At 38.1% G+C, this 21,222-nt stretch overlaps 1 protein-coding gene across 2 annotated transcripts; it reads right to left on the bottom strand.

Annotated features, from left to right (window-relative positions):
• Window positions 1–469: 469 nt before the first annotated feature.
• On the bottom strand, window positions 470–20,599 carry snx19a (sorting nexin 19a). 2 transcript variants are annotated; one of them, XM_079814369.1, is made up of 12 exons: window positions 20,454–20,599; window positions 18,594–20,160; window positions 18,304–18,436; window positions 17,361–17,461; window positions 17,138–17,254; window positions 16,929–17,017; window positions 16,741–16,834; window positions 15,843–15,987; window positions 15,409–15,532; window positions 2,882–3,066; window positions 2,541–2,628; window positions 470–2,374 (listed from the first exon to the last, which is right to left on the bottom strand). In XM_079814369.1, exons 2-12 carry the CDS (start codon window positions 20,139–20,141, stop codon window positions 2,245–2,247), a joined length of 2,754 nt encoding a protein of 917 aa, XP_079670495.1. In that variant the 5' UTR covers window positions 20,142–20,160; window positions 20,454–20,599; the 3' UTR covers window positions 470–2,244. The 2 variants fall into 2 exon arrangements, with proteins under 2 accessions (XP_079670495.1, XP_079670494.1); XM_079814368.1 differs by having other exon boundaries at window positions 20,375–20,594.
• Window positions 20,600–21,222: the final 623 nt, after the last annotated feature.

Here is a 21,222-nt window from a genome sequence, read left to right as displayed (position 1 = left end):
TAGCCCCAGACATCTGAAGGCTATGCATGCAAGAATGAAAATAACAAGAAATGTAATCTAATTTTGCTTCATTGGCTTCCTTAATAAGCTTGGCCTTGGTTACAGACGTTTAAAACAAGGTCCAACTCGGATCCAGATTTGAAAGGCCAGGTATGAACCTAAAGGTACAGCAGCCAGACTAACTCGAAGTCTAGACTCACTTGTGGTCCTTGATTGACAATCTTGCTGGGCTCTGTTCACTCTCAGATTAGGTTAAAGATGTAGTGTTCTCAAAAGCACTACATCAGAGTGAAAAATACATTACCTGACTAAGATCAATATATATATTGTAAATATTATGTTTTACTAAATATTATATTTACTATAGCAAGAGTCAAAAGAAGATGCATGTACTGAACATTCTGTTAATTTTAACGGAACAAATCATAAACAAAACTTAAAACACATACACTATACCATTCAGGAGTTTGGGGTCAGTAAAATGTTTTAATGTTTTCCGAAGTACAGTATCCACAACGGTGCACTGACCGCCTCAAAACAATAGATTCATCCACACTGAGGAGCCGTGCCGATGCACAATCGATCTTTTGTGTATTTTATTATGCTGTAAAGTCATAAATTTTATAAGATAACAATATACACGTTTTAATGAAAGGGGTCATATAATGGTACATGCACTTTTACAAGTTGATTGTACGGAAATGTGTGTTGGCAGTGCCTGTACACAACCATCCTATAATGATAAAAATCCATCCAGTGTTTGTTTTTTTAATCTCCTTATATGTTTTCCCCTGTCTCAAATCAAGCCGTCTGACCGTGTGACGTCAGACGGTCGGACGCCCCTCCCACGATTGTTAATTGACAGCAGCGTTTCAACACAGACCCGCCCTGAGCGAGCGTTCATCATAGTCCGCCATTGTTGATACGCTGGAGCAGAATGGCGTCTAAGCGATTGTGGTGTTCTGTTCTTGGGTGTAATAACGAACACAGAAGTCATTTTGATGTTCCTAAATCTGAACCGCTGAAGACGCAGTGGCTGAGTTTTGTTTTCGAAGGGAATATTCCCCCCGATCAACGTCAATGCTTTCATGTTTGCGCGAATCATTTCTCACCAGACTGCTTTATAAACAAGGGTCAGTATAAAGCAGGTTTTGCTAAGAAGCTGCTCCTGAACAAAGGATCGCTACCAACTATTCGTGTTCCTGCTGCACCTCCAGAAGAAGTGAGTGTAACGTTTTATTAACCTTTATATTAATCTTTGCAAATCGCTTACGCGCTTCACAAAGAATGCGGCTAAAGTTTACAGGGTAAGTTACATTACGGCATGCTTTCTATGTATGACGTTCTCAATATAATTCACAATCCCACGTTTATAATGAACAACGCGCTATGGTTATTACAAACTGTGTACGCTGGTGATAAAGTTAACGTGGTATACATCAGTAAACACATAGCATTCGTATCTCACTTACGCTACCCTGCCAGTAACGTTACATACAAAGATAGATCAAAGTGACATTACGTTAACCAACCATTCCGAAACGTTATAAACGTCAGAAACCTTATTTGTCGAACTTCGTTGGGGCCTTCATCTTGTTCCGGGTCTGACTCCGATTCAAATTGATACGGTTGCACTGATGTGTCCTCAGAGACTCCCGTTGCCATTCTTAATCCAAAATATACCCTCACTGAAATGGCTTGCTGAAAACAGAGCTGTTTTTGACCAGGTAAAATGATACTAATGAGAATTTTTAATTAAAGTATATTACAAACTTTTCATTTAGACACTAAAGAATCATATTAACTTGTACAAAAATGGCATTATATGACCCCTTTAAATAAAAATCTCAATGTATTAGTTTCCTTTCAGCATTTACACACTGTAAAAATATATAAAAGGTTACATTCAATTGAATCACATTCAAGAGTCCATATAAGTGGCCTGCCAGGACCATGATGCGAAATTCGCTTTAAATTTAGTCAGAATAAACAAATGAAAATGACATGCGATATTCAAGCATCACAGCAAAATGAGTAGGTTTAAGCTCAAAATGGTGCAAACATCTTAAATTCATTTTATTTTGAACTTCTATGCCAAACCCATCTGAAACGTACTGCGAGTTAGTGAGTCAGAGACAAAAGCAGCTGTCTACAAAGCCAGCCAAACTGATAAGCCAGACTGATAAAAACACATCCAAATGTCCTCAGCATTCAGAGAGATGAAAGAAAAGAAACATAGTGTCCTTATGAGGATGATGGTGTTCTCTCTACATCCCCAGGGAGACTCTGAAGTAAAGACCTCTGGAACGTCTCCTCAGAAAATTCTGGAACAAGGAACTCCAGCAGCAAGTCAAAGATACAGTAAACCAAGTGCCTGCACATCCCCCATACAGAAACAACACAATATTTCATAGTTAGGCACTTATTTCCAGCCTATTTAGGTTATATTTCATAGACGCAACAGATTCTTAACAAGGAAGGTCATTAAAGATTATCTGTTGTTGTTAGGACTCTGATATTGTGAATTTAGATTATAATACCTGTTGATATTGGGGTCCTGTAGAGATTCCAGCACATGCTCCCACACTAGCCTGAATTTCCCAGAGCCAAGGATGTCTTTAATTAACTCTACAATTCACACAAAATACATGAACAACAATTTTGTGTCAGTATGTACTGCTTGCAATGAAAATGTGTGCTCCTACAATTTGAGTTCCACATTAATATGAAAACACACACCATATGAACTTCAACCATTTTAGATGAACCAGTTACAATGGTAGATACAACATAACTATTGTGTCAAATGTGTCTAAATTGGAATGAAGTCCATCCAGCTCATTAATTCTGAGGCAGCTCTAATGTTGTGGTATGAACTGACCTGGGAACAGCTGCATAAGGCAGTGCAGGCATTGGAGTCTGGTCTTCTCTCTCTGCTCTGGGCTTCTCTCAGGACGTGGTACTGCAGGCAGCTCACCCCCGGGCCACACTGCATCCTGGAGAACCCGCAGGTAGATCACCCAGCATGGGGCGCTGCTCAGGTGGACTATGCCTACATCTAGCCATCTGAGGAAGACAAGACAGACAAGGAAATGGAGAATGGGCCTTAGTTTTTTTTTAAGGTGTTCTCAGTGTTATATTATTATGGTGTATATACAATTATAATACTTTTTTTTTAGCATTTTCAGATTTTATTTTAGTTTAACTCTTTGGGCCCTATCATACACCCGGCACAATGCGGCGCGACACAAGTGCTTTTTGCTAGTTTCAGCACGATGCAGTTGTCATTTTCACGTCCAGCGCCACATTGTTTAAATAGCAAATGACCATCTGTGCGTCCATGGGCGTGCTGATCTGAAAACAAGGTGTGTTCAGGCGTATTGTTGGTGCGTTGCTATTTTGAGGCAAATTAAAACGACTGTGCTATTGACCAACTGAAACCCGGTCTAAAGTCAATAATAGCGCAATATTTATTTTGTTATTTAAAGAGCGCGTTAATGTAAGTAATATGCGTCTATAGGTGTGTCCACAACGTGCGTACACTTTGCTTATTACACATGCAGGGACGCCCAAAACACACCCATGACTCATTAAATGGATTCGGACACGCCCTAAGTGCACTTGTGCCATGCGCTTCCGACCATATGCTTAGATCGTTAAAATATGGCCCAATACGTCATTTGTGAGAAAATGCTTCCCTGCCATTGAAGAAATTTCTGTCTTTCCGTGTTTTCACTATTATATGGTAGAGGCCGCTATTTCGCAACTTCTGAAAAAGTACAGAATCTCCTGATCAAAACAGGTGAAAAAGAAGCAGAAACAAACAATATCATTACGTAAACGGCATATAAATCAAAACTGCCTAATGTTACTGAATGAAATGTAGACCCAGTATGAGCAATAGGACTGTGCAAGCTTTGGGGGTGTTGATGGACTCGATCTACTCCATCTATGTTTTGATCATCGTTCTGAATCTGATCGCAGTCTTTAACAAAAACATGATTTTCTTAGCTTTTTTAAACGAAACTTACCCATATTCATGTGCTGATAAAAAAAAGCATGAAGCTAGAATAGAATAGTTTAAAAGCAGAGGGTCTGTTTGTTTGTTTTTTTGACATACTGCATGTTCCGATATTCATTTAACAAAATATTTTGGGGACCATGAAACTTTTTTTGAAAATGATCAAAAATGCTGGTGGTGGCTGGCAACTTATTTTAAACAACGCTGGCCCCTGCCAAGGAAAGAGTAAGTTTGAACTATTTTGTTATGTGATTTTGCCATTTTTTTAGGATTTATATATATATATATATATATATATATATATTTTTTTTTTTTTTCAGTTTTAGTCATATTAGTACTTAAAATATATATTTTATTTCAGACAAGGCAACATTTCTCATTTCTAATTAAATATTTTTTAAAGTTTATGTTCTTCATTATATGTACATTTTATTTCAGATTTATTTTAATTAACGTAATACCATATTTATACCATAATATTTACATTTGTTTTAAAGCCTAAGCATAAGATAAATTAAAAAAAAAAAAAAAAAAATGAAATGTCTATTAGTCAACCATAAATGACACTTATGAACCTTTTAGTGGATCAAAAACATACAGCAAGACAATGTATCCCAAAAACAATGACCGTTATGAGCTGGTTCTTTTAACCAATAGTTCAAAAAGAGAAGTTATTAGTATAATGACTGTATAATTAGCAGCATTAGCAGAGAGAGAGAGACATTCTTGAAAATTCTTTCATGTCAGCAAAATTGACAATATAGCTTAAATACATTAACATGTATGGGAATTGAACCAAATCGAGGACATTTTTTAATCAATACCCAGTCCTAGTGTTACCACAAATTTAAACATTATTTTAAATTTAAATTTAAAATTAAATATATCCGTTATGTAATGACATATGTTGTTCAAGTCAAAGTCTTTACAAAGACTTCAGCACCTACACTCCTTCTGTCTGAAAATGTGATAAATGTGTCTTGAATGTCAACTGCACTGGAACTATTCATTGTCACTCAAGCTGGACCCTGTCATCACCTCTATCTTTATCTCAATGTTACTTTCTTTGAAATCTCAAGGCTAATATTATGCACACCAAGCCATACCACTAAAAAGATCTGCACACTCTAAGATCAGGCAAAGGAAACACAATAAACTCCACAAGTGCATGAGAGGAGCTCAGAAGTGGTGGGTCAGGAGGGGCCAGTGTTCTGCTAACAACTGGCTGAACATATCTGTATATTTTTCCATGTCTCTGCTGTGCAGTGCACATGTTCTCTGAGCTCCTTGCATGTCACCTGTGTGATCGACAGCGGGGAGCTAAACCGGTCTCCAGGGTCGCGTGCCTCGTCTCTAGAAATAGCACACTGAGACAGACATACACAGAAAAACATACTGTAGGAAATTGCAATTTTGAACTGAATTTGATTGATACACATTCCTTGAAAGACTTCTTTGTGGAGTCAACCAAACAAACACATGCCCTCAATGACTCAAATAAACACACACTTGGGCATGCATAGACACAGACTAAACAAACAGGCATGCTGCACAGTGGAGATAGGATATAATCAATGTTGAGACCTTCAAAAACCTTTGAGTTAAATATGAGGAAACAATTGTTCATATGGAAACTCAGTGCCAACTTCTCATTCCATTACCATAAGGTTTATGGTAAACTATAAAAATGAGGATAACCATGAACAAGACTCTACTGTTAAGTATACTGATAAAAAAAGTGTTTTCTTTTTGTTATTTTTAGCTATATTGAACTAATGACATGGAACTTGCAGTTAAGCAAGTGATTCATATAAAGATTCAGTAGCTGGTTTGACTCTGTGGACTGGATTTTCCAGACTGTTTCAAATAAAACAATCAGTCAATGCAGACCGCACACAGATATGAAGTGGTTAGATGCACAAATTTACAATGCAGAACAAAATAGTGAAATTATAACAGCATTTTTTCATTTCAGCATATTCTAATAAATATTCTTTAAGGTTTTACGTTTTTTCTGTTTTTTTTCCCTATACTGTCCACCGTACTAACTTGAATTATTGCAAAATATGACACTTCATCATAAATACAAAACAAAAAAAATGCTGATGACATCCCTTGACAGTGATGACGATTTCAAAACAAAGCATCATGAAGCTTCGAAGCGTTATGAATCACTGAGTCGATTCAGCAGTTTGAATCGCCAAATTTCAGCAGTTTGGCGGTTTGACACGCGATCCGAATCATCATTCGGCTCAGTGATTCATAACGCTTCGAAGCTTCATGATGCTTTGTTTTGAAATCGTCATCACTATGTAAGTCGTTATTTAGGGTTTTTTTGCGCACAAAAACTATTGTCGCCGATTCATAAAGTTATTTTAGAACCACTGTATTGAGATGGACTTTGTAACGACGTCTTTAGTACCTTTTAAGAGTCTTGAGAGTGAACGGTGCCATTGAGCCAATGGAGGACTTTCAGAGCCATCAGATTTCAACTAAAATATCTTCATTTCTGTTCCGAAGATGAACGGAGGTCTGACAGGTGTCGAACGACATGAGGGTAAGTAATTAATGACAGAATTTTCATTTTTGGGTGAACTAACCCTTTAAGGGCGGAATTGCTCGGAATGGGCACTTCTTACAGATGAGCAAGAGTGCGCACATCAACCAGAGCGAGAAAAAGAGCGTTCCCATCAACGAGCTTTGTTCGGGTTTCGGAAGCCGACGTCATTTTGTTTTTAGACCACAAAATCTCCCAGCGTTAAGGAAACAGTGGAAGCAGTTTGTTTTTCAAAAAGTGTGTTTGTTTGTTCCCGGTCACGAGTTGAAACCGCAGGCAGTGAGTGAAACTGCATCAAATGTCTGTAATTTACAGGTAAAAAAAAATAACAAAAAAACAAGACATCTACAAAAAAACTGATTCATAAATGAGACTATTACAGAAAGCAGTTGAAAGGTTGTTTGAACTTGTGGCGTTTGTGGACGTACAGAATATCATCTAATACCGAACTGACAGTGTTTCTGCATTGAATCACTTTGAAGAACTAATTTTGAGACATGACATAACCTCTGTTAGACATTTAACAGCTCCAAATGATGATCATCCATGTATTATTTCACAATGAGAAAGTATACTGTACTTCCACACATGCTATGACATTCTGCATTACTTTCTCACATTCCCACATGTATTCTTTATCCCAACCTCCTCTCGCTTAAAAAGAAATGCTTTATTGATTTTGATTCTTGTGAAACAGTCTTCTGCCAAGACATAAAAGAAAATATGGTGGGGCATTAGTTCAGATAACTCAAAAACCATCAAAGTGTTGGGTTATACAACAATATGTTCTAGTACAAGTATAAATAGAAAAATAATCAAATCTGATCCCTTGACAGACAGGTTTTTATCTAACAATCTCTGTGTGCATGCATGTGTGTGAGCATATAAAAAATAGACAAAGGGGAAAAAGGGAAAAGGAAAAAAAAAAAAACATAAACACATAGGTTCAAAAGAGAAGTTCTGTCCCAATCAATTGCTTCAAAACCATTGAACCACTTCAAAGTCCTTACTGAAGTTTACCTCTTCATTTGAAGTAAAGATTATTTTTTGATACTAGTGAGCTAACAGATTACGGAGAAAGTAAACATATGTGGCACACACACTATACCGTTAAAGAGTTTGTGGTCAGTAAGATTTTTAAAGAGAATACTTTTATTCAGCTAGGATGCATTAAATTGATCAAAAGTGCAGTAAAGACATTATTACAAAAGACCATTTTATTTCAAGTAAATGCTGAACTTTCTATTCATCACGGTTTCCACAAAATTAAGCAGCACAACTGTTTGCAACATTGATAATAATAAATCTTTCTTGAGCAGAAAACCAGCATTTTAGAATAATTTCTAAAGGATCATGTGACACTAAAGACTGCAGTAATGGCTGCTGAAAATCCAGCTTTGCATCACGGGAATACATTTTCATCACAGGAAAACAAAATATATTCAAACTGAACACAATTATATAAAACTTAAATTGTAATAGTATTTCACAATATGACGAATAAATAATGGCAGACTTGGTGACCATAAGATACTTTTTTCTTCTAACATTAAAATCTTACCAACCCCCACATTTTTTAACAGTTGTGAATTTGCATATTAAAGCATTCTAAATGTTATATTAATTTTACATAAAAAAATACTGGAATACGGGAAAATGTGTATTATAAAGGTTTTTCTTGTTACTCATATACACAGCATATGGTTCGCCCAAGACATGATGAAACAACACTAATAGCAGTCAATAATTGCTTAACATAAACCATACCAGACCAGACCACACACACTTGTGCACATGGGCAATGGTGTAAATGATGGTGAATGCTGGATACTCGTCACACCATTCAGAAAAAAAGAGAAAAGACACAGTTCTAAGGTCTGCTGTGTTATATGCGGTGACTTCTCCACTGACTGAACAGTAACAACAGCTGACAGAGCCTCTGATCTAATTAGATTTGGTTACCTGTCAGACTGAATCTGCTATTTTTTAAGATCACCTAACAAAATGTCAGATGTCCAAGAAAGAAAAAAAATGACAGCAGCCTGAAAATGGCAAACTCTAAGCTAAGTAAATGACTTATTTTAGGAACAAAGGAAATAGTAGTCCAGCCAGGTACTCATACCTAGGACATCAATTACATAACCACTTATGTTAAGACACTGCCCCCTTGTGGTACAACTAAAGCAATGTGCTGATGTCAGCTTCATTATAAATGCATATGAATGTCCTTGTTTCTGTCATTTTGAAACATGTCTCTTGACACCGTCTAAAAAAAAAAAAAAACAAGAGGAAAATTAACAACTATAAGGCTAAGGAGCATCTAGTTTTTTTAGAGTAGGGTTTGAGTTTCATGTATTTATACTATTTGCAGAATGATCAGCATCACACCACATGATGCTCTTCATTTACTTGAGTATCTGTGGCTCTACTGGGAGCTGCTCATTTGACCTGGGATTTTACAGTTACCATGTAAGTGAGTTCATGCAGAAAGTCATCTACATCTGTTCAATATTATTTCCAGCAAATCTGGAAAGTGTCTGCTTAGAAGGGTCAGCCAACAGTGGTCTATTAAGTGAAGAAACCCTACCTTAATGAAGATGATTTTTTTAAAAACGAACTGTACAGAGTGGCCTCAATTCCAGTTTCACACAAGCTCTCTGGAACCACCAAATACAGTTAGACTAACTATATCTACGACATGTACACAATGTTCTCAGAATTAGATTTAATTAATTGGCATGATGCAACATGAAAACAGAAAACCAGAACAGATGATTTCCACACACACAGACCATATGTATCCAGCCAAGATGCTCTAGTGGTGACATGAGGTCTGATGCAGAAATATACAACCCACTGTGGTGTTTATGCCACCACATTTAATGGGCATCTCCAAATCCAGCAACAGGACGAAACAGGATCTAGTCAGGACTGAAATCAAAAAGGCCAATGCATCCTAACCCAGTGACTTCATAGTAATGTCAGTGTACACACCAAGAACATTCCTGGCCCACGTTTGGTTTGCGTTTCCAGTGGGACATTTTATTCTCGGACAGCAGCACCCTGTTGACAAAAGACCAGCATTTTGTTTTCTGGTGTGCATTACATACTGGTATTTATGTTAGTAAGTGCAAAACTGTGGCCTGTGTGGGCATTTGTTTGCAGGCTGGTAAACTGCGCATTGTGTTCTCCACAACATGTGGAATTTCAGCTGAAAGTACAAGTCTTATTCTTTTGGGGTGATGGGCTGGCTAAAACTACAAGGCTGGAAACCAGAAGGTTGCTGGTTAGTATGGAAGCCCTTTTCAACTCAAAAACAGAACAGCTATTTGTGAAAAAAAAGGTTCAAATTAGTTGAACAGTCTCATTTTGGGTTATAAAATCTCATTGGGAGATACTATAAAGCCAAAATTGCAAGATATAAAATCACACTTAGATATATAAATTATTTTATTTATTCTGGTTTCTGAGACATAAAAAAATCTTCCATAGGTTTAAGACTCACAATACGTTTATTATTGTGAGTTTTTAGCCATCACCATCGGGCCCTTAAAGTCGGAACTAGCGACAGATCTTTTCTTCTGCATTGTGTCATATCTGAGTGAAAACGTAGGACAGGACACCTGAATGTGAGCTTGTTAACAATTGTAAAATTACTGTACTAAATTGCATACATCACCAGAGAAAAGTTTCTCGTTTTACCGGAAAATAAAGTTAAGACATTTTGTTACAAATATATATAGATGAATCTTTAACAATAAAACCAATAACATGTATTTAGAAAATAGGGTGAATATTTATTTTATGCCAACTTAAAGCAATGCATTTATGCCACGTTGCTTACTTTACAATTCTGTTTACTTACTATTCAAATAATCATGTGTGTGTCTTTAATATTCTATCAACCTAGTAAGTCATTGTAGAGACAAGTGGAGACTATGATCAGTGGCTTTTTTTGTGCAACACTGCTCTTCTACAATAAATTTTCAAAGCATGAAGTGCATGAAGTGTCACGGTGCACACCACACACATCGAGCACACAGAGAAGGAAGCAAATGGACCAAGGCAATTACATAAAAACCCTGTTTGTAGATGTTCCATCCCCAGTGATGCCAATACATGCTTTGAACCACAGAGAGACATACGTTTCCAGACTCCTCTCCATCTAAGCACCACAGAAACTCCCCAATTCTGGAACAGCTAACAGAAAGCTTTCATGATTATTCTGCGGCAAGTTCATCCACTTGAACAAATAGCTGTCAAGGGACCAATGATTTAGTGTGAAACCAGACAGATAAGACACCCTCGCTAACAGTTTGAAAACGGTTGGCCAAACTAAACAAACACATTACTGGCAAATGCTGAAACTGGACTTCTCGTTTGATATATGTGAAGCTGAACAGACTGCCGTGATGCGCCTGTGAGCTGGCCTAAAGTGTAGATATATAAAACAGTTGTGGCTATTTTACAAGGCCAAAATGCTAACATAAAGACCAGACCAAAGAGGATCGCTCTCTCTCTTAGTTCCTACCCTTCATCTAATCCCATTCAAAATCCCTCATGGTAAAGCTCCTAAAATGACTGTTAGAGAAATGACGAGCCTAACCGTATGTCTGGCCAACCCTGTCTTGGCTTTCAAGGAGACAGGATGGAGAGAGAAGGTCAGTGAGGCTTGAATATTTGTTGCCTGTTTCTATATTATTAGACATTTCCGGAACTCCAGGTCCCAACGACATGCTGTGCTGAAGTTTGTACTTGAGAGTCAAATGTTTACCAGATGGAGTCAGGAGTGATTGAAGACATGAGGGCCTCACATGTCCTGTAGCAAAACTCTAAGATAGGACACCAAGTACATTTTATAACTAATACATTTAGACATTTTACACTTTATGGAAAGAACTTAATATAAATTCAAAAGAATGCCGCTTAGTGACAATCATTTTATATGGGGGCTAAAACTGAAAGTGTACCCTGTAGCTCTGAGGTACGAAGCCCCTAAAGGGACATGGTGAAGAAGCTCAAAAAGGTTTTGCAAGTGAACGCAAAGTTTCTCGGTGGAATGCAAAACATTTGTGCGAGAACACAAAAGCATTGAGTTATTATTTTTCCTCCCATCTCATTTTTTTTCCCACTGCTATGTCCTTACTGAGGAACTGTGCTCATTCAGCAACAAATGCAACAGTTTTTTTATTTTTATTAAATAGTTAAACATTTCTGCATCTGACTCGCATAAGTGCAAGTGATGTCCGATGTGAGGTCCGTAGCATGATTAACATTCCTATGTATACACACACGCAAACAGAATTCAGGACACTATTATATTCAAATCCTGTCAGTACATCAATGTGTGCATGAAATGAAGCACAGTTTGAAAATACACAGGTTGCATCATAATCCTAAAGAAACCTGGAGATCTTGATAGAACCATGACCTCATCCTTTCAAATATTGAAGTACTCAATAACCAGTCAATCAATCTGAGCAAATAGACCTAAAGGAATAGTTCACCCTAAAATAAAAAATTCTGTCATCATTTACTCACCCTCAACTTGTGTGAGTTTCTTTCTTCTGCTGAACATAAAATAAGATATTTTAAAGAATGTCGGTAACCATACAGTTGATCATCCCTACTGACTTCCACAGTAGGAAAAAACCAACCATGGCAGTCAATGTCAACTGTTTGGTTACCGACATTCTTTAAAACATATTTTTTTGTGTTCAGCAGAAGAAAGAAACTCATAAAGGTTTTGAACAAGTTGAGAGAGAGAGTAAATGATGACAGTATTTTCATTTTAGAGTTAACTATTCCTTTAACTCTGCATCAACACTTCATACATCTAAAATCTAGCATCTAAACTACCCCTCTCCCCAAATCCAGCAGCAGAACATTCTATGCACCTCTTTTACAGGAAATATTCCTTTAAAACTGCAGTAATCCTAATTATACTTCGCATCATTTATTGTACTGACCCCAAACCACATGAACTCCCCAACTTAGCTGGAAAAAAACATGCCGGAGTAATGGCACATGGAATAGTTAAGCCGATGTCATGTGTAGAAAATAGCTTTAGATTCAGCTGACATAAGGTGCTGATTTTAGCCACACTAATTAACACCTGTCCTGTTCTGGTGATGTCATACAGACAAGGGCAGCATCAACTGTCACATCATTTAACAGACATAAGGCCCATCCTAATATAACCTTCCAGAAAAACAAGTTTGGCTTGCGTGTATCGCGTTTTAGTGAGGGCGAGGCCAAAATCCTAACTTTATCCCAAACCTAAATACGGCAATGCGAGAAACACATGCTCAAAGTGACCAGACGAAGCCTTCTGCATTATGAAGGAGAATTGCAGACACATGGCCCACTTGTTTAATGAAGCACTGAAATCTGAGCATATATAGTTTACAAAATGCAAACCAAGAGATGGTTAGCTAATCTGCACCTAAAATGAACGTTCTTAAGTGTTTTCTGCGTCTGTTTGAGATAATTGCATTTACAATTTATGCATCTGGCAGACACTTTTATCCAAAGTGACCTACAGTATATTGCATTCAAGGGCAGTGGCGCCCTTGCCTGTACACATAGGACGCACACTACATTCCTTGACATCAACAGCATTTAAGTATGAATTCTGTAGCATCATTTCTAAATCATCGTCAGTAATCATGCATGTCAAAACATTTTCTTGAGAAATGTGAGCAACTTTTCCCTTGCCATGTTTGTCTTTTCGGAAATTCAAATACAAAATAATCATGTTTTGTGACGTGCATTCAGTCTACTAGTCCAGGGGTGGGCAACTCTGTCTGGCCCCCAAGATCCACTTTCTTGCAGAGTGCCAACCCTAAAGAAGATCTTCAGGTCTTACTAGAAAGCTACGGGCTGGAGCTAAACTTTGAAGGAAAAGTGGATCTCGAGGGCCAGATTTGCCCTGCCCCATACCAGTCTGTCTGCCCGTTATGAAAACAGTGATTTGATGAGCATTTTGTGAACTGCAGTGAGCTGAATGAACAAAGAAGCCATTTACACAGAATGATTTTTTGCTTCTGAAAACGTGAGAAGCAGTGCAACAGAATGGAAAAATGTCCAAGATGCATCTTTAAAAGTTGAAATGCTTGACACACCATTTTTGAAAACTCGACACTCATGCTCAAGTCGCTGAAAAAGCAATGAAATGCAAAGCAGGGGTCAAGGACATCCCTCTAGTATATTTTTATGCATGTCAGTGGGCAAGTTTCAACAAAACTGGAATAATGTTTGCTTCTGGCTACAGTATTTACTCATAAATATATGACAAAGGAACAGAGTGTTTTTCTTGCATTATCAGATTTTGATAATTTTGATAATGATCATTTTCGATAGTAAGAATCAACTTTCTGTTGTAAATATACTGACTGACTCTAATGTGTTGTCATTAAACAGACAAAACAAACAAATATTACAATATATTTAACACATAAGATTAAAAAATCAGCATTAACACCTATATTATGCTTTATACTTTCAATAAACAACCTTTCTCTGGCTACTCCAAAAAAAAAACATTTTGATCCATTGTAGCTAAAGTTCTGGTGGAAAATCGAGGCCTGCAGAAAGCATTGATGGAGGATATTCACTGTGCGTGCAACAAATATTAGTGCTGGCATGAGGAGTGATGTACTCTGGGGAAATGACAGCACATGCTGTAAAAATGCTGTAATCCTCATGAGGAAGACATAAACTCACAGGAAGTGTGAACACACCCTCATGCATTGTTATGATTCTTCCTTTTGGAGTAACAAAAGGCCATCAAGTTCAACAGGTGATCAGATAATACAGATTCCCAGCTGGCAGTGTTACGGTCTCAGGCGATTTACTTGTCTATTCTCGCTGGGCCATAGAGTGGCAAAAAGTTTTAAAGTCACCCATTTATCAAACACATCACAGAACTATTTGTGTACTTTGTTAAGCATGTGTAGACCAGATACTAATCAGTTACCCTCCGGAGATTGTTGCCTTATCTACAATAAATAGCGATCATTAAACTAAAGGACTCATTAATCTTGGGACCATACGGCAAACCAGACACAGTTTCCTGTGAGGTCTTTTCACAATGTGCTATTTTTTCGCCATCACTTCTTTAACTGCTTATGACAGCTTACATATGTCTGGCCCACACAAATGACGCAAGGCTCTTGAACCAGATGCAATCCTGTTGAATAGCTCGCTGGCCAGTTATCAGCCAGCCCTTCTGCGTCCAATCACCTTCCTGTGCTTCGCCCCTCTATTACTTCTAATTGGGTGGAGCACAGCACATGCATGAGAAGCTCAGCTTTCCATGCTTCTAAGATTTTTTTTGCACTTTAAGCCTGATGGGGACTTGTGCAGAGGAATGAATGGACAACCATTAATGACCCCCCCCCCCCCCCAAACTGTGTATACGACCCTGCAGTTCTTCAATGTTTTTGTTCTCATAGATCATTTAAGTCAGGGTCTTGTGAAATAAAATTCAGCTAGAAAAGGCATTATACAGAATATCATTCAAGGTGACCACATTGTTGCTTTAAACAGACTTTTCTCCAAGCATGATGGAATAATACAATAATCTCAGGTTTATAACTAATGATTTTGCTTTGGGACAAAAACAAACTCTAATGTGCTTAAATGCACATATTACTCAAAGGTAACAATGAACATCATGGCCGGCTAAGTGATTACTGGATAATTAGTTGTTTGAATATTGTGTTTACATACACACAGGGAAAATTATAAAAGATACACCACGAAAATGATCATTCAATTTCCCTTAATTACTCAGGGCTAAAATAAGAGTTGTCAAACCTTTACTCACCTTTCAATAAAAGTGCCAAAGAGCAGTCTAATGGTTTTCTGGATGTTTTCTGTACACAGCCAGCTCCACTGGCCCTTCATCAGCAAACACAAGATATTCAGAGCGATATCTGCCAGGGCAGTGTCTGCGTCAGCACAAACACACAAAAGTTTGTTTGAAACATCAAAATTTGGCAGTGAAAAGGTAGGGTTAGATTTTAGATTGTATCAGATAAAGGCTTGGATCTCATGTAACAATTAAAGATACAGCTAATTCTCAATCAGTATGTAATTCATCAACATTACACTGCCCTCTCCTGTTTGATTGGGTGTACAACATTCCTCATGCTTATCTTTTAAATGGAGGTTAAAGTTAATTTTCACCTTACCCCACACAATTCTAATTGAAATAACTTCTAGAAAAGTTGTCAAGCTCTGCTTTTAAAGTTGATTTACCTGCTCCTCTTCCTCTCTTTTCTACAGGTCTCTGCTCTCTCATGTGTCTTCCTCCTGCAAAATGACTCCTTACACCACCATCCACCAGCTTCTCCTGTTCCTGCAGAAACCCCTCCAAATCTGACAGCGAGAAACCTCGAAGAACCTACAGAAAGAGATGAAGCACATAACAACCACTCTCTGCTGAATATCGACCGCTCCTCCATAGTGTTAGGGTAGGATTAGGGTTTGGTTGAGGGTTAGTTGCATAATAATTTACCATTTATTACTATGGTAAGTATATGTAACATACACTATATTGCCATAAGTTTTGGGACACCTGCCTTTACATGCACATGAACATCCCATTCTTAATCCGTAGGGTTTAATATGGAGTTTGCTGACCCTTTCAGCTATAACAGCTTCAACTCTTCTGGGATGGTTTTCCACAAGGTTTAGGAGGTGTGTTTGTGGGAATTTTTGACCATTCTTCTAGAAGCGCATTTGAGAGGTCAGGCACTGATGTTAGACGAGAAAGCCTGGCTCGTAGTCTCCGCTCTAATACATCAAACCCAGACTAGTCCATTGGATTGCCAGACAGAGAAGCGTGATTCGTCACTTGTCTCCACTGCTCTTAGAGTCCAGTGGCGGTGTGCTTTACACCACTGCATCCGACGCTTTGCATTGCACTTGGTGATGGAAGGATGCAGCTGCTCGGCCATGGAAACCCATTCTGCACTGTTCTTGAACTAATTTGAAGGTCACACGAAGTTTGGAGGTCTGTAGCTATTGACTGTGCAGAAAGTAAATTATCTAGCTTCCGGCCAATCACCTTCCATATTCAATTTACGGAAAAAGCGTAGTGCCTCTCCCAGTTTAAAATGCTTAACGCGTAACTGGTGTGATATGAAGTACTCACTGAGCAGCTTTCACTGAAAGAGTATGTCACTTTAGGCTGCAGGCTTGGGACATTAAGAGTAGGAGCTATTTTGCTGGAGAATCTCAGACGAGGCCTGAAATATGAAAGGACAGTTTGTGGAATTAAAAACGAGAGGAATATTAAATTGCATGTATGACATATGTTATCTAAGTCTCATATATTCTCACTTTCTTTGTGGGTCTCCTTCCTCTGTGGGGCTCTGAGGCTCTTGGCGTGGAAACGCAGTCTTTAGAGTATCCACTATGTTCTCAACCATCTGTTTATATGGAAAACGTATCGTACAGGCAGAAATGCCACAGTAAAAGGTAAAAAAGAAAGAAGACTTTTCTAAACATTAAAAGGAATCAAAGTATATTTTGTTTCAGGACAGAGTGACCTTGTCTATGCGTGAACTCGACGTCTTCTTCTGGAAAGCTGCTGTGGCATCAGTGCTGAGGGCAAGGAACTCGTGCACCTCCTCACTGTTAGCTGCCTCTGGGATGGTGCACAATTTCTGCAGGAGTAGAATAAGGTGTGAGAGAGAAAAAAGTCCAGGGTTTTGCATAAACGTCACGTTTCATCTGCCCGAAAAGTTTTATTTGTGAAGTGAAATCTCTTACCCTGAGGAATGATTCCAGTTGGCTTCTCCTGGCTTCCACTTTTTCTGTGTCCAGGTTGCTGAAGGGAAGGTCTGGGAAGAGTTTCTTTGGACCTTTGACATCTTAAATGTGAGCACATATTTTAATATGGACCAAAGTCGATGATGCACCGAACTGCTAACATCTTTAGTTAGGAATATTAATAGTCATAGACAGTTACATCTCAGCACAGCATATATAGATGTTAAAATTTTCACATTAACAAAAAATTGACAAATGTAAAATGTTTGAGACTTCAGGGTACTGACCCCCGTGGCAAGCTAAAAGAAACATTTTTGTACAATTTCTAACAATGTACACTACCGTTCAAAACTTTGAGGTTGGCACGATTTTTTTATGTTTTTGAGGGAAGTCTCTTATGATCACCAAGGTTGCATTTATGTGATTAGAAATACAGTAAAAGCAGTAATATTGTGAAATGTTATCACAATTTAAGACAATTTTTATCTTTCTATTTAAATATATTTAAATATATTATTTAGTGCCAAATGATCATTTAAAAAATCTAGTTCTAATTTGGAGATTTGTTTGCTCAAAAAACAATGCATCAATGTCGAATACAGTTCTGCTGCTTAATATTTATGGAAGCATTTTTGCAGGATTCTTTTATGAATAGAAATAAAAAACAGCATTTGAAATGGAATTATTTTGTAACAATCTAAAGGTCTTCGTTGTCACTTTTGATCAATGTAATGCACCCTTGATAAATAAAAGTATTCATTTCTTTAAAAAAAAAATTCTTACTGACCCCAAACTTCTAAACAGTATAATATGTATTATGTATATTATTTTGTATTATGCAACTCTGACAATACGTACTAATTAGGGGACTATAATGTCTAAAAAAAATATGCATTTATGTTCAATTTTAATATGTGAATCAAATACATTTAAAATGTCTTACTTTTGATCACTTTCTTGAGATCCGGCCTTTCCTCCAAACGGGTCTGCAGATTGAGGAACTCAGTGTAGCGCCGGTTCACCATATGATGTGTGACCGGCTGATCAGAGCTTTCTAAATCTAAAGCAGTTTCAAACTACAAACACACAACACAATGGATCAACTCTGAATTAGTAAAATGGGCGAAGCAGCCTAAAAACATTGCTTTTCATGAAATGCATTATTCCAAATGATTCCAAAAAAGATCTGTCTGTATTTAACATGACATGTTTTGTGCCGTATGAGAATCTCACCTTTACAGTGTAAAGAGTATAAGGATGAGTGCTGTTGCTTCTTTGCTCTTTGGTTGTGATGGTCCCAATGATTTGCAAGTTCTGAATAGATACCGGTCTCCCTAGATTCCCCAAGTTTTCAAAAACTAACGAGTCCAGGCCAAGGCTTCTGGAAATGGAGTTTGATGTGTTAGTCAGTGGTCGGACAGGAGATTCTTCCACTGTACTCTCCAGTAATGAAGGAGGATCTGAAACGATCATGTTTTGCCTGAAACACTTCCCCAAAAGACCTAATGTCTCTTCCTCCAGACAAACCAGCCCACAAAAGTCTGATGGAGAGATGCAGTCACAGAAGTCCTCAGCGTCTGAGTCTGTTCGTTTCAAAGACTCACTAGATATCTGCTTCTCATCCGAAGAGGGGGATTCCAGGTCGCAGTCTGTGTGTCTATACAGGCGGCTAGTACGGTATGGAGATCTAAGAAGATCAGCTGTATTTTGGGCCATTCTTTCTGGAAAAAGTATCCCAGAACTTTTCCTCCCATGTACATTTTCATCAGAGGACCACTGACTCTGGAAACTTGTTTCAGAGGAATCATGGAGGGGGGCTGTGGAAATAGACCAAGCTGTCTGCATGCTGGAGGTTTCAGGACAGTTGAAATTAACCGGGGAGTGATGATCCCAGAAGCTGCTATGGGATTCATCCAGGTCTGCTGGAGGTGTTTTCTGTGGACTTGTTTCTTCTTTGTCAGTGGACTGAGTGAACACATCTACAATGGTCTGGTTTAACCAATCTGGACTGGATATTCTTGCCACGAGGGGCAAAAGAACATTGCATGTGATGAGCTCTCCCACCATGTAGCGGCCTGTTCGTGTTTCCAAGTGAGATTTTGGAATAAGGACGTGCATGAGGAGATCTACCAGAGCTCTGGAGTAGCAGAGCTGGTTAGCCGGGCCAGTCAGGGCAGGGTGAGGCAAATCAGCTCTACTGTACAACCTCCATAGTTTTTGTGAGTTTAAAAGCGGTTGGTCAAACTCTTCTTGCAGCGTTCTTTGGAGTTCCCTGGCTTGGCTGAAGCTCTGCAGATGGCATCCGCAAAGCTCAAGAACCCTCTGGGCCAGAGCTCTCCGGTCCACCTGCCTTGCCCTCCTCTTCAGTTCAGCGGCTGCCTCCAGCATAGCGTCCCTTACCTCCCATTCAAACTCATCCCCTCCTTTAGAAACAGAACTGCAGTACCAGGATGACACAAAGTCCCGCACAGCCTTGTCAACAGCACTTTGAATCTCCCAGTCTAGTCTTTGTTCACTCTCTGAGGCAGTGTGAACTTGAGGGGACTCACCCAGGGGCAGAAAGTGCTCCAAATGAAGGAGACTATTGGCATCTAAAGCGACACGAGATCCCAGCCATCCACCCAGCACTACCAACAGACTGGTGAAGATGCACAGCAGCCACACATTCACCAGAAGATGAAACAGAACTAACCATGTAATCAGAATTACAACTCCAAGAATGCTTCTCTGCCCCAGTAACTCAGAGAGACTCCATGGATTTGGATGGGCATCGCCAGGCATTTTATCACAAGTTAGAGCTCTTAAATAGGAAACAGATAGATAGACAGACTGTCAAATAAATAATATAGCAAATAAACGGATACAAAGTAAAATAAAAAAATAACATCTCAACACGATCGTTTGTGTTCAGGCAAAGTTTATGTGGCAGATAAAATTTACCCGTTTTCTATATCATTAACAGTTAAAGTAGATACACTCAAAAAAACGAATAATAATATTTAAATAAAACTTACTGTTTCAGAGAGGCTGTGCGCAGACTGAGCAGGTCACAATTCTTGATTATTAAACTTTATCCGTGACCACATTACTCACCGTCAGGTAGATGAGCCCGGTAGATGTGCCCAGAAGATGTCAATGAGATGGTCAGTATATCAATATTATCATTAATATGGAGTTTGCCTTGCATGTCGTTGCTAGCGACGCTTGCAGTCGGTAATCTACTTCACTGTAATTAGATTAACATCTAACAAGCTGTCCATCTCAGAGTACACTTCAGTTCAATAGTTAAAACCAGACTGAACGGCGCCCTCTTACTGCAGCAGTTGTGAAGTTCAACAACAACAAAAAACTTTCAGACTGAAATTGTCAGGGTCAAAACCATCCAACCAACAAAAAACAAACAAAAAAGACAGGAAAAAAGAACGTTTCTCTTGATATTGTTTTCTAATCTCCATTACAATTAACAGTATTTGGCTATTTTAAAAAAATATATTAATAAATGGTTAGATAATGAAAAATCATTAAAATAAAAATAGTTTCTAAAAACATTTGAAATGTTAAATATTTGTAGACAAGTTGTCAGAATTAAATGATTGATTTTGAATTTCATTGCCGGAAACAAAATCATAACTGTAAAAATAATAGGATATAGGCTACAAATTCTTTGTAAGAAATTTACAATATGATATTACGTATAGAGTACAGTATATAGCCTAGTTTCAAGATTTTAATATAATATTTTGGATTACAGGCCTATCATATAGGCTATTTCAGCCTCAAACAAACAAAGTCCAACAGTCTGAAAATCCTTATGATTTTGGTGCCAACCACATAAAAAATGGCCTAAATAAATAAAAAAAAA

This window comes from Gobio gobio (assembly GCF_949357685.1).
Source record: "Gobio gobio genome assembly, chromosome: 4".
Taxonomy (NCBI): Eukaryota; Metazoa; Chordata; class Actinopteri; order Cypriniformes; family Gobionidae; genus Gobio; species Gobio gobio.
Note: the sequence above shows the minus strand (reverse complement) of the source record. Positions and strands in the feature narration are given on the sequence as shown.